We start from the raw sequence: 14,169 nt of genomic DNA on the forward strand, positions 1-14,169 counted from the left end.
AAGCATAGGGACACAGGCAGAAGTTATGTGAAGAATACTTAAGCTCTTACAATGTCCAGGCACCTCAGTTCTCTTCCATTAAGCATTTTATATGAGAAGTATATACGAGAAGTAGCAAAAAATTTTAATTTCACGTGCTTTACCCAACCCACCCCTACAATGGCCAGGAGAAGTGCAATGGAAGAATGTGGTAATGCTGCTATATAGTCAGCCCTTGGCATCCAAAGGACATTGGGTGCAGGACCCCCTGTGGATTCCAGAATCGTGGATACTCAAGTCCCTCGTGTACAAAGGCATGGTACAGTCAGCCCTCAGTATCCACCAGTTCAGCATCCAAGGATATGGAGGGCCAACTGTAATAACAGTAATAAACACCCTAACTGGAAATCCATGGAATGTAGAGCTAGCCAGAGTTTGAGGGCAATGGTTTGGCTGAGCAGTGGAGTAAATTTTGATGTTGGCCCCATACCCTCTGCAAATTTGAGTCCCCCTAAAGCCAAACGGCATGTGTGGCTCCTCAGAGCCTGTTAGCTTGTTGTTACTTATTTTATCTGGAAAACACAGGGACCCATCCTATTGCTGCTGCTGTACATCTGGGCAACAACTAGTTATCCTTCAAATCTCAGTTTGTGCAAGAAGACAGCTGGTTCTACTCTCCCAGATGGGCCAGAACTCCCTGTCCCAGCCCCAGCATATTACCTGCACCCATAGTACATGGATGTGAGACCTAACATAATTTTTAATTATGATTAAGTACTTGATTAATGCCTTCCTCTCCTAATAAGCTGCAAGGGCCCTGGGGGCTGGCCATTGCTTTCTTGTTCACCACTGTATCTCCAGTGTCAAGCAGAGACTTCCAAATAGAGGGTCGTTGACAGAATGAATAAATGAATGAGTACATACATTTTTTCATTCTTCCCCTGAATTCTGAATTGAGCAAAGGAATGCCAGTCATAGAAGTAATGAGATCCTGTTATATTCTTAAGAGAATGTTTGGTTCTCTTGATAATGACTTTTAAAATTACGTGCACATATTTTATGTTTTTAACATACATTTTAGAAGCTTGGAGTTAGCAGCAATGGAAAGGATTTAGATAACTTGATACATTAAAGTGCTATTAACATGCACTAGAAAAAGGTCAAAATTTTAAAATATATAAATATAGATAAGTACATATACCTGTGTGTGTTGAGTTACTCAGTCATACATACATATACGTAAATATATGTGTGTTCATGTGCTCATTAGACTAAACAGCGATAGAAAAAAAAGGAAAATATGAGTACTTTCCAAATTTTTTTTTAGACTCTTACAGTACTTTGCCTGGAAAATCCCATGGATGGAGGAGCCTGGTAGGCTGCAGTCCATGGGGTCACTAAGAGTCGGGCACGACTGAGCGACTTCCTTTTCACTTTTCACTTTCATGCATTGGAGAAGGAAATGGCAACCCACTCCAGTGTTCTTGCCTGGAGAATCCCAGGGACGGGGGAGCCTGGTAGCTGCCGTCTGTGGGATCACACAGAGTCGGACACGACTGAAGTGACTTAGCAGCAGCAGTACACATCTTGAAACAGTGGGACACTTTTTTTGTGACTTCCTTCCTCTCCTATTGGGCTTTTAAGTCAGAAATGTTACCCATCTTTCTAAATACCTTATTTATCTACCTCAAATATACCTTTTCCTGCTGACAGATAAATGTGTGTGAATGGATCAGTGTCAGTATATTGCTATTACTGGGGAAATTATTCATGGTATACCCTCTGATGTGTGGCTGGATAGACTAAATCTTAAATGCAAAAGATAATGCCTTTTTCTTAGCATCTTCTGTTCAGTGGTAAATTACAATGTATAGGACTTAAACACTTTCCAATAGTTGGGATGGTTTTTCTGAAGCTTACTTCTTTCTTTTCCTCTTAAACACTTGGAGATGAAAGAAATAAATTTTTATTTTTAAACAGAATCCAGAATACATTGATTAACTTTCTGTAAAATTTTGCCATTAAGATGTTAATGACAAATAGTAGTAGAAAGGTATGCTTTAAAAAGGGAACAATATGAAGACAAAGCAGCTATATACGAGAGCAGAAAATAAAGTGTAATTTTTAGTATCCTGAAGAAAATTAAGACTACAAAATTGGCTTTTCATTAAATTTTATACTCCATACATGCTTTTTGAGTTCCAAGACCTATTGTCTTTCTGTTACCTTTTGTTTATTAAAAGCTCCATAATTGTGTGAGTCTAATATGGTTTTTAATTTATTTGCTTTTAGATTCAAAATTGGATGCATCATTTGAATAAAACACACTCAGGTCTCATTCACATGTTCTCTATTGGAAAATCGTATGAGGGAAGATCTCTTTATGTTTTAAAGGTAAAAAAAATAAGAAATTAGCAACTGAATATTTACTATTCATCTTTTTCAGCTTTGACTTATAAGGAAAAGAAGCAAAATGATATTTCATAGTGTCTCGTATTTAACATCATCTGGTAATTTAAGACTGGTGGCTTAGATAGTAAAGAATCTGCCTACAAACAAGAGACCCGGGTTTGATCCCTGGGTGCAGAAGATACCCTGGAGAAGGGAATGGCAACTCATTCCAGTATCCAGGCTGGATAATACCACAGACAGAGGAGCCTGGTGGGCTGTCAGTCCATGGGGTTATAAGGTGTCAGGCATGACTGAGTGACTAACACTTTCACTTTTTTTCCACTAATTTAAGAAAAAATATTTTTTCCCTTAAGTTTTTGAGCCATATTTAATTTTTGCCATTTAAGTATTCCAAAGAATACTATTTCTAACTTATTCAGAGTGACTGATGAACTTCAAAAATAATGACCTTCAAAATTATTTGTGGGCTGGTGCTGCTTACAATGAACAGAAGCAAAACTATATAAATGTGTCAGAAGGTGTGCGTCACTCCCAGCCCTTGAGCCTGCATTCTCTTCCAGCTACTCACCTATAGCTCTCCATTCCTTCTCAGCCAAACATCTTAAAAGATTTTCCTACATCACTGTCTCTACTTCCTCACCAACCATTCAGACCCTGGACTCCCTGACCTTTGCCCCGACGATGACTCTAGAACTTCTGCATGACTTCTCCTTGGCTCTCTTCCCGTCTCAGAGCATCCTCTTCCCTTGTCCTTTCTATACGTGCTGGTGACCCCAGGGTTCTCTCCCCAGCTGTGCTCTGTGTCTACCTGCTGTCTCGGAAGCACATCCACCGCATGGTTTCAGCTATCATTCCAGACTTATCTGTTCAGTGGACTCTGCTCTCTAGAGCTGGGCATCCTCATCTCGACACTCACCAAAGCACCTCAGACTCACGATGACACCACTGTGCTCCAGATCAGGAAACATGAACCACCCCGAATTCCTCTTCCTTATTCTAACCACTTCAAATCGAACATGAAGAACTGACTATTTTTTTTTCCTTCTATCTTCTGGATTTATCACAACCTCTCCTCTTGTCCTCACTGCTGTTGACCTAGGCTTGTTTCTGGATCTATTCTCCCTGGACTATTACAATCATGGCTTCAGGACTGAACTTCCTCATGAGTCCCCATCCTCTCATCCTCTAACCTAACTATACACACACACCCACATCCCTCCCATAGAATACAGGATGAAGCCTTATCTGTATGTCATATCCAGGAATGTCATCTGTCTCTTGCCTCTGTGTCAGCTTCATCTCCCTTCTTTCCTCAGATCTTAGAAGCAGTGGTTCAAATATGGTGTGCTCAGCTTCTCTTCCAAGCTTGAGATAGATGTCTTCTTTCACTTGTCTGCCAAGCAAGTTTCAAGTCTTACTCTCCTACTCAAAGTCTTTCTCTCCTGAGAAGCCCTCGTTTGTTCCACAGGCAAATGACACATAGCACCCAATGTCCCCAAAGTAACTCCTGCATATTCACATTATAGTGATGAATTGCTGGTATTTCTGCCTTCTCCACTACCATATAAATTCCTCATCTTCTCATCTCAGAATCTCCAAGGCCAAGCACCGTATCTGATGTTTAAAAGGATTTCTTGAAGTGTTAATATAAGTTGAGTGAATTAATGAATGAATGAAAACTAGATCTCCCATCAATGTCAAAAGCCACCTACTAATTAGTGGGTAAGAAACCATGTTATAGATGAAATTTATATAACAAGATTATAAAGAAAAGTTTATTGCTTGATTCTACAAATCAAATTGTTTTGTGTTTCCTTTATGTACTGTAATAAAATTCGACTTTGTCTTCCTATAAGACATAGCTATTTCTTTAATAGATATTGCTTGGGAATATTTCTGTTACCTTGCCTGGGGAGGGGGGGTTGAGAAAAAGAGGGCAAGGACAAGGAAAAGGAAGGGAAAAATTCAGCTTCTTACTTAACCGCCACATACTATATTAAAATGGAATGTGTGCATGCTAAGTCGCTTCAGTCATGTCCAACTCTTTGCAACCCTATGGACTGGGGACCTCCGGGCTCCACTGTCCTTGGGATTCTCCAAGCAAGAGTACTGGAATGGATTGCCATTCCCTCCTCCAGGGGATCTTCCCGACCCAGGGATCGAACCCGCATCTCTCACATCTCTTGCATTGGCAAGCAAGTTCTTTACCACTGGCACCACCTGGGAAGCCCTAAAATGGAGAAGCACACCTATTTAACCAACTGCCTTTGCCTTATGTATTTTCCACTCCTTTGATTTGTAATTAAGGCAATAAATTTACAGTTTCTGCATAAACAAGCCTTGACTTCTGAAATCGATAGGAACTCTCTTTGTCTTTTTTATGGGTTACCTAATGAACCCAACTCTAGTGAAGTATTATGCTGAAACCATATTAAATTATGCAGGTCAGTGAATCCAAAAATAAAAGCTTGCTTTGGTAACTATGAATACTCTTGTTTTCAGCTGGGCAGAAGATCACGAGCTTACAAAAGAGCTGTCTGGATGGACTGTGGCATTCATGCAAGAGAATGGATTGGCCCTGCCTTCTGTCAGTGGTTTGTAAAAGAAGTAAGTTAAACCCTTTATGCAGTATCCATTTGAGCTAGCCAGTGTTTTTATTCTGCTCAAGGAACAAAACTGGGAATGTGAAGCGAGTGATACCTGAAAATAACACCATAATTTTGTGGGTTGCTTTTATGTTTATGAAGGCCTCTCAAAACCCTGGCTCAGATTAGCTTCACCTCTGCCCTTGGAGACTGGAATTACCAACCCTCATTAAAGAGAAAGAACTTGAGATTCAGAGTGTTTATGAATTTATGACAAATTAGGAACCAACCATAGGAGCTGATGTATGACAAAACGCTAAAAATTCAACGTATGGTGTTCCAAAACATTTTATCATGTGACATTCAGCATGGAAAATTCTACGTGACTTTTGTTCTCCTTCAAAATGATCTCACATATGCTATAGCAATAAAGAGATGCCCTCCTGCTATGGATCTGTGATTTAGACACCAAAGACCTTTAGCATTTGCGGATGTAACATTCGCTGTTTCAGTGCTTTTCAGTGACTAATGGTTGGTGACTCACAGTGGTTTCTCATTTTCTGGAGGCTTCATTTAAGCCATAAGCCTTATGAGGCTAGTATATTGAATGTGTTCTTATCCTAAGAGTGGGTCAGCCTCAGGGGCTAACATCTTAATACGTTCTGATATCTTTCTATTGTCAAGAATGTAATGACTTTCATGGCTTTCTTTTTCAGTTCAACTTCTTAGTGTTTTGTTTTTTTAAAGACTCCTAAAAGAAAACAAACTACTAGTACAGGTAATAAAAGTGAAAAAGTCTAAGGAAAGGAGGTTCTAAGCCAGAAAATAACCCTAAAAATTATTTATGGAAAACCATTAATGATACAAGATAGTGAAATATTTCAGTTATATTTCACTATGTTTTATGGGAAAGTGACCTAGTGCGGTTTGTGATTTTGAAGACTCCCCTAGTCTTAGAAAATATGCCTCACAAATGTCAATGCTGTACTAAATTTGTAAAATCTGCTTCTCCACTACTACCAAGCCCACACAAGTATCCATTTTATAATGTAATAATAAAATTTTCAAAGTATTCCCACTCAGTGTATTCAGCAATTCATGTTCTCTTAAAACACCATTTTATCCAGTAGGACAAATGCAAAAGCTAACAAACTGTTAACCCTAGCATCTTGTATAAATATCCATTATATACATATAACATTTTCTACTGTCTCAAGTTTCAAAAATGAAAAGGGAATAAATGGTTAAGAACAGAACATCTATTGTTTATAGACTATGGTCCTTCCCAGGTGGTGCTAGTGGTAAAGAACCCAGCTGCCAATGCAAGAGACATAAGAGACACGGATTCGATCCCTGGGTCAGGAAGATCCCCTGGAGAAGGGCACGGCAACCCATTCCAGTATTCTTGCCTGGAGAATCCCATGGACAGAGGAGCCTGGTGGGCTGTAGCCCATAGAGTAGCACAGAGTCAGACACAACTGGAGCGATTTAGCACACATGCACGCATGGTCCTGTGTGTTATTATAGAACATAAAATATATCTTCCAAACATTTAATCTCACCCTCACATGTGCAGCCTTTTTATAGCACCTAAACTTAATGTCCATGTGGTAATTGTGTCTCTTCCTATCCCAGTGCCGAGGACAGAGCCTATCTTGTTCATTGCCAAATCCCTAGCACCTAGAACACCATCTGGAACTCAATAATACTTCAGTTATCTGTGAATAAATGGGGATAATGAGAATTCAGTGGTTATGATAATGAGAAATTTCTGGGAGATGACTTGGAATTCATCTCCTAAGGATATGAATGGTACTACCTGGACTTTGCAGTATGCAATATGTATAGCCATACATGGCAGCCCTAGAACCCAAGCTAAATTGAGTCCCAAAGAGTTGATGCTTTTGAACTGTGGTGTTGGAGAAGACTCTTGAGAGTCCCTTGGACTTCAAGGAAATCAAACCAGTCCATTCTAAAGGAAATCAGTCCTGAATATTCATTGGAAGGACTGATTCTGAAGCTGAAGCTCCAGTACTAGGGCTACCTGATGCAAAGAACTGACTCTTTTGAAAAGACCCTGATGCTGTGAAAGATTGAAGGCAGGAGGCGAAGGGGACGACAAAGGATGAAATGGTTGGATGGCATCAACAACTCGATGGACATGAGTTTGAGTAAGCTTTGAGAGTTGGTAATGGGCAGGGAAGACTGGCATGCTACACTCCATGGGGTTGCAAAGAGTCGGACATGACTGAGTGACTGAACTTTTGCTCTCTCTTTTTTGGTGCTTTTCCCCAAATTCAGCAGCTTAAAACAGCAAACATTGATTACTTTCTAGTTTCTGTGGGTCACAATCCAGGTGCAGCTTAGCCAAGTGCCTCGGGTAAGTCAAGATGTCAGCTGGAGATTGGGCCATCTCAGGCTTGTGTGGGGAATCTGTATCTGAGAGCTCAGTCACGTGACTGTTGGCAGCTTCCATCTTCACTGGCTGTGAGCCAGAGATATTAGTTCCCCATCACGTGGGCATCACCACAGGACAGCTCACAACCCAGCACATGGCTACCCTCAGAAAAGATGAGGCGGAGAAAGAGCGAGCAGCCCAAGATGGAAGCTACGTCTCTTTTAACCTAATTTCAGAAGTGATATCCTATCACTTTTTCATATTCTGTCCAATGGAATACATCACTAGGTCCAGACTGCATTCAAGGGGAGGGCATTAGACAAGAGCACAAGTGCCAAGAAGTGAGAATCACTGGGGGCCATCTGGCACCTTAGAGGCTGCCGGCTGTACCTGGTGGGACTTTCTCCGTAGCCATCACTGTAATGTTTGCATCCTTACTTCAACATGAACTGGAAGAAAACTTATCAAGCCTTTTAAGTTCCTGCTAGAACAGCAGATGGCACAGAGGTTACATAAACACATGTAGTAGTCAGACAGCCCTGGGTTGGAATGCCAGCTCTGCCATTTACTAGCTGTGTGATCTTGGTGGGCAAGTCATAATCATAATCATAATATGTGACACACTCAGTTATTGGGAGGATTCAATTATATAATGTTTATAAAAGACAAGAGTGCTTGGCATATAATAAGCAGTTAATAAAATAAATTCATTTTTAATAGGAGTAGTATCAGCAAGTTGATATTTTAAAATGACCAGAGCATCATTAGAAAGAAAATCAGCAAGGATGTGAAAGAACTTAACACCACCAACCAACAGGATCTAAATCACATTTATGGATCACCCAACCAATAACAGCAGAATATGCATTCTTTTCGAGTGCCTGCAGAACATACTGGGGCTTTACCCCAGCTCAGCTGGTAAAGAACCAGCCTGCCAATGCAGGAGATGCAAGAGATACAGGTTCAATCCCTTGGTTGGGAAGATTCCCTGAAGAAGGAAATGGTAACACACTCTGCTATTCTTATCTGGGAAATCCCATGGATAGATGAACCTGGTGGGTATGTCCATAGGGTCTCAAATAATTGAACACAACTGAACACACACACAGAACATATACCAAAATATTCCATATCACACACCAAGAAACAAATCTCAACAAATTTAAAGGAAGTGAAATCATACAGATTGTGTTTTCTGACCACAAGGAAATCAAACTAGATATTGATAACAGAAAGATAACCTCCAAACACTGAGAAATTAAGATGCCTCTGAATTACCTATAAGTTAAGGATAAAATCTCAAGGGAAATTTAAAAAGTAAATTGCACTGAATGAACATGAAAATACATACAGCATATTAAAATTTGTGGTATACATCTAAAACAATGCTATGAGGGAAATTTATAGCACTTAAATGTATACATTAAAAAAGAGGGAAATTCTCAAAACAATAAGCTCTCAACTCAAGAACCTAGAAAAAGAGAAAATAAAGGCAAAGCAAGGAGGAGGAGGTAATAAGGACAAGAGTAAAAATCAATGAAACTGAAAACAGAAAATCGTTAGAGGAATCAGTGAAACAAGGAGCTAGTTCTTGAAAAGATCAGTGAAATCAACAAAGTTCTAGCAAGAGAGACAGAAAAAGACAGAACATACAAATTACCAACTTAGGAATGAAATATATGATTACAGACCCTGCAGATATCAAAAGGATAATAAAAGAATACTATGGATAACTCTACACATATAAATTTGACAACTTAGGCAAAAATATACCAGTAAATGGAAAAACACAAACTTTCACAACTCATCCATTATGCAACAGGCAAGTTGAATATCTCTACTATTAAAGACAGTGAATTCATAATTTTAAAATTCAAAAAGAAAGGAATAAATCTCCCTACCCAGATGGCTGCACTAAAGAATTCTACCAAATGTTTAAAGAAGAATAAGACCAATTCTACACACTCACTTTCACAAAATAGGAGCAAACATTTTCAATTCATTTTATAAAGTTAGTATTACCCTAGTACCAAAATCAGACAGACAGTAGGGAAAAAAAAAAAAACTAGAAAATAGATTCAGAAATCCTTAACAAAATATTTCCAAATAGAATTTATCTATCTATAAAAATAATTCTGCATCACAAGCAAGTGAGGTTTATTTCAGAGACCCAAACCTGGCTTAATATTTGAAATTCAATCAATGTAATCTACCATACTAACTAGCTAAAGAAGAGAGTCTATTTAATCTTATCAATTGATATAGAAAAATACCTTGACAAAATTTAATAGACATTCATAATAAAAACTCCCAGAAAAGCAGATATAGAGTGGAACTTCCTCAACTTTATAAAAACTATCTATGAAAATCATATTGCAAACATTACACTTAGTGGTAGATAAGCAAATGCTTCCTCCTAGGATCAAGAACAAGGTAAGGATGTCCACTCTCACCACTCCTAATTAACATAGTGCTGAAAGTTCTAGTCAGTAGAAGAGGAAGAAATAAAAGACATACAGATCTGAAAGGAATGAATAAAATTTTTCTATTCATTAATGACATGATTGTCTACATAGAAAATCCCAAGGAATCTATAGGAAAATGGAAGTAACAAGATCACAGGACACAAGATAAACATACAAAAATCAACTGTATTTCTATATACTAGCAGTGAACATGTGGATGCTGAAATTAAAAATACATAATTTATACTTACTCAACAAATGAAATAAACTTAGGCATAAATCTCACAAAACAAGTATAGGAATTATGTGCTGAAAACTATAAAACACTGATCAAAAAAAAATCTAAATATATAGAGATATGCCATATTCATGGACTGGAAGTCTCAACATAGAAAAATATCAGTTCTCTCCAATTGATATCAATGTTTAACATGCTGCTGCTGCTGCTAAGTCGCTTCAGTCATGTCCAACTCTGTGTGACCCAAGATGGCAGCCCACCAGGCTCCCCCGTCCCTGGGATTCTCCAGGCAAGAACACTGGAGTGGGTTGCCATTTCCCTCTCCAATGCATGAAAGTTAAAAGTGAAAGTGAAGTCGCTCAGTCGTGTCCAACTCTTAGCGACCCCATGGACTGCAGCCCACCAGGCTCCTCTGTCCATGGGACTCTCCAGGCAAGAGTACTGGAGTGGGGTGCCATTGCCTTCTCCAATGTTTAACATAATTCCTATAAAAATTCCAGCAAGACTTTTTGTAGATATAGGTGAAATTATTCTAAAATTTATATGAAAAGGCAAAGGAACCAGAAGAGTTAAAACTATTTTGTAAAAGAATCATTTTACTCAACTTCAAGGTATGTAGCTACAATAATCAAAAGTATATAGTGCTGGTGAAGGGACACACAGAAAAATGGAACAGGAGACTCAGATACAGATCTACAAAATGTGCCCAAGTGATTTTCAACAAAGATGTAAAAGCAATTCAGTGAAGGAAAGACTTGCTTTTCAACAAATTGTGCTGGAGCAAGTGGACTTCCATAGGCAAATAAATGAATTCCAACCTAAGTCTCATTTCTTACACAAAAATTAACTCAAAGTGGATCATAGACTTAAATGGAAAATGTAAATTTATAAAAACTTTTTTTTAAAAAAATAGGAAAAAAATCTTCAGGATCTAAAACTAGGCAAAAAGTTCTTAGGCTTGACACCAATTGCAAGCTCCATATAAGGAAAAGTTGATAAACATTATCAAGCATAATCAAAATTTAAAATTTTACTGTGTGAAAGACCCTGTTAAGAGGAAAAAAAAGACAAGCTACAAACTTTGCCACATATCTGATAAATGATCCCTATTTGGAGAATATAAACTCAAAACTTGACAATAAGAAAGCAAGTAATCCAATTAGAAAATGGGCAAGAGACATGAAGAGACATTTCACCAAAGAGTATACAGATGGCCAAAATAAAGAAAGCCCAGGAAAAAAGATGCCATTAGGACAATTCAAATTAAAACCACAATGAGCTATCACTAGACACCCATCAGAATGGCTAAAATTACATACACACATACCCCTGGAGGTACAGGGAGGGACTGACTCACCAACCAGTGCTGGGGAAGATGGGGGAAAACTGGATCACTCACACACTGCTAGTGAGAATGTAAAATGGTGGAGTTACTCTTGAAAACAGTTAACACTTTCATTTAAAACTAGACTTGCAACTATCATCAGTTCGGTTCAGTTCAGTCGCTCAGTTCTGTCCGACTCTTTGTGACCCCATTAACCGCAGCACGTCAGGCCTCCCTGTCCATCACTAACTCCCGCAGTTCACCCAATCTCATGTCCATTGAGTCGGTGATGCCATCCAACCATCTCATCCTCTATCATCCCCTTCTCCTCCTGCCCTCAATCTTTCCCAGCATCAGGGTCTTTTCAAATGAGTCAGCTCTTCACATCAGGTGGCCAAAGTATTGGAGTTTCAGCTTCTACTATCATATAACCCAGTAATTGCACTCTTGGCATTTATCTCAGAGAAATTAAAACTTGTGTTCACTCAAAAACTGTATACAAATGTTTCCAGCAGCTTTATCTGTAATAGCCAAAAACTGGAAAGAATCCAGATATCCTTCAATGGGCAAATGGTTAAACAAACTAGTACATGCATACCATGGAAAACTACTCAGCAAAAAAGGAACAAACTATGGAAACACACAACATGAATGAATCTCCAGAGAATTATGCTGAATGAAAAACTAGTCCCAAATAGACACATACTATGCTGCTGCTGCTAAGTCGCTTCAGTCGTGTCTGACTCTCTGCGACCCCATAGATGGCAGCCTGCTAGGCTGCCCCGTCCCTGGGATTCTCCAGGCAAGAACACTGGAGTGGGTTGCCATTACTCATTTATAGGATGTTCTTGAGGTGATAAAATTACAGTTGACTCAAATAGACAGCATATTAAAAAGCAGAGAAATTACTTTGCTGACAAAAGTCTGTCTAGACAAAACTATGGTTTTTCCAGTAGTCATGTACGGATATGAGAGTTCGAGTCTCATAAAGAAAACTGAGCGCCAAAGAATTGATGCTTTTGAACTGTGATGTTGCAGAAGACTCTTGAGAGTCCCTTGGCCTGCAAGGAGATCAAACCAGTCCATCCTAAAGGAAATCAGTCCTGAATATTCATTGGAAGGACTGATGCTGAAGCTGAAACTCCAATACTTTGGCCACCTGATGCAAAGACTGACTCATTGGAAAAGACCCTGATGCTGGGAAAGATTGAAGGCAGGATGAGAGGGTGACAACAGAGGATGAGATGGTTGGATGGCATCATTAACTCAATGGACATGATGAGTTTGAGCAAACTCGAGGAGTTGGTGATGGACAGAAAAGCCTGGCATGCTGCAGTTCATGGGGTCGCAAAGTTGGACATAACTGAGTGACTGAACAACAACAACAAATATGGATTTAAACTGCAAGGGTCCACTCATACAGATTTTTTTCAATAAATATGTACCACAGTTGTACATGATCCTTGGTTGGTTGAACCCAGGGGTGTGGAACACTAGACATGGAGGACCAATTGTAAAATTATATGTGGATTTTTTTTTCTGGCCATACCGTGTGGCCTGTGGGATCTTAGTTTCCTGACAGGGATTGAACCTGTGTTCCTTGCACTGGAAACATGGAGTCTTAAACATTGGACCTCCCGAGAAGTCGCATATATGGATTTTCCACTGTTTTTGGAGGGTCAGCACCCCAATCCCCGTGTTGTTTAAGGTTCAACTGTATAGAAATAGATAACATATTAGTGTTTTCTGGGGATTAAGGAAAGGAAAGTGAATGTGGCTATAAAAGGGCAACCATGAGGGGTCCTTGTTGTGATGGTAAGGGTCTGTATCTTGACTGTCCATTTCAGTATACTAGCTGGATATTATACTATAGTCTTTTTTTTTTTTTTAAACTTTACATAATTGTATTAGTTTTGCCAAATATCAAAATGAATCCGCCACAGGTATACATGTGTTCCCCATCCTGAACCCTCCTCCCTCCTCCCTCCTCCCTCCCCATACCATCCCTCTGGGTCGTCCCAGTGCACTAGCCCCAAGCATCCAGTATTGTGCATTGAACCTGGACTGGCAACTTGTTTCTTACATGATATTTTACATGTTTCAATGCCATTCTCCCAAATCTTCCCACCCTCTTCCTCTCCCACAGAGTCCATAAGACTGTTCTATACATCAGTGTCTCTTTTGCTGTTTCGTACACCGGGTTATTGTTACCATCTTTCTAAATTCCATATATATGCGTTAGTATACTGTATTTATGTTTTTCCTTCTGGCTTACTTCACTCTGTATAATAGGCTCCAGTTTCATCCACCTCATTAGAACTAATTCAAATGTATTCTTTTTAATGGCTGAGTAATACTCCATTGCGTATATGTACCACAGCTTTCTTATCCATTCATCTGCTGATGGACATCTAGGTTGCTTCCATGTCCTGGCTATTATAAACAGTGCTGCGATGAACATTGGGGTACACGTGTCTCTTTCCCTTCTGGTTTCCTCAGTGTGTATGCCCAGCAGTGGGATTGCTGGATCATAAGGCAGTTCTATTTCCAGTTTTTTAAGGAATCTCCACACTGTTCTGCATAGTGGCTGTACTAGTTTGCATTCCCACCAACAGTGTAAGAGGGTTCCCTTTTCTCCACACCCTCTCCAGCATTTATTATTTGTAGACTTTTGGATCACAGCCATTCTGACTGGTGTGAAATGGTACCTCATACTATAGTTTTATAAGATATTGCCATTGGGGGAAAGTGGGTCCAGGGTACAAGGG

The 14,169-nt window shown here is 39.3% G+C and overlaps 1 protein-coding gene and 1 long non-coding RNA gene across 4 annotated transcripts in view; one reads left to right on the top strand and one right to left on the bottom strand.

Moving 5' to 3' along the window:
• Nucleotides 1-14,169, top strand: part of CPA6 (carboxypeptidase A6) — a 295,184-nt gene that overhangs the window by 210,908 nt on the left and 70,107 nt on the right. The window contains exons 5-6 of the mRNA XM_070382835.1: nt 2,272-2,373; nt 4,894-4,998. Of these exons, the coding sequence (XP_070238936.1) occupies nt 2,272-2,373; nt 4,894-4,998 (207 nt within the window). The remainder of the gene's footprint in view (nt 1-2,271; nt 2,374-4,893; nt 4,999-14,169) is intronic.
• Nucleotides 1-14,169, bottom strand: part of LOC138990755 (uncharacterized) — a 147,826-nt gene that overhangs the window by 41,282 nt on the left and 92,375 nt on the right. The gene's annotated exons all lie outside the window — the stretch shown is intronic.

Source organism: Bos mutus, chromosome 14, assembly GCF_027580195.1.
Source record: "Bos mutus isolate GX-2022 chromosome 14, NWIPB_WYAK_1.1, whole genome shotgun sequence".
Classification (NCBI taxonomy): Eukaryota; Metazoa; Chordata; class Mammalia; order Artiodactyla; family Bovidae; genus Bos; species Bos mutus.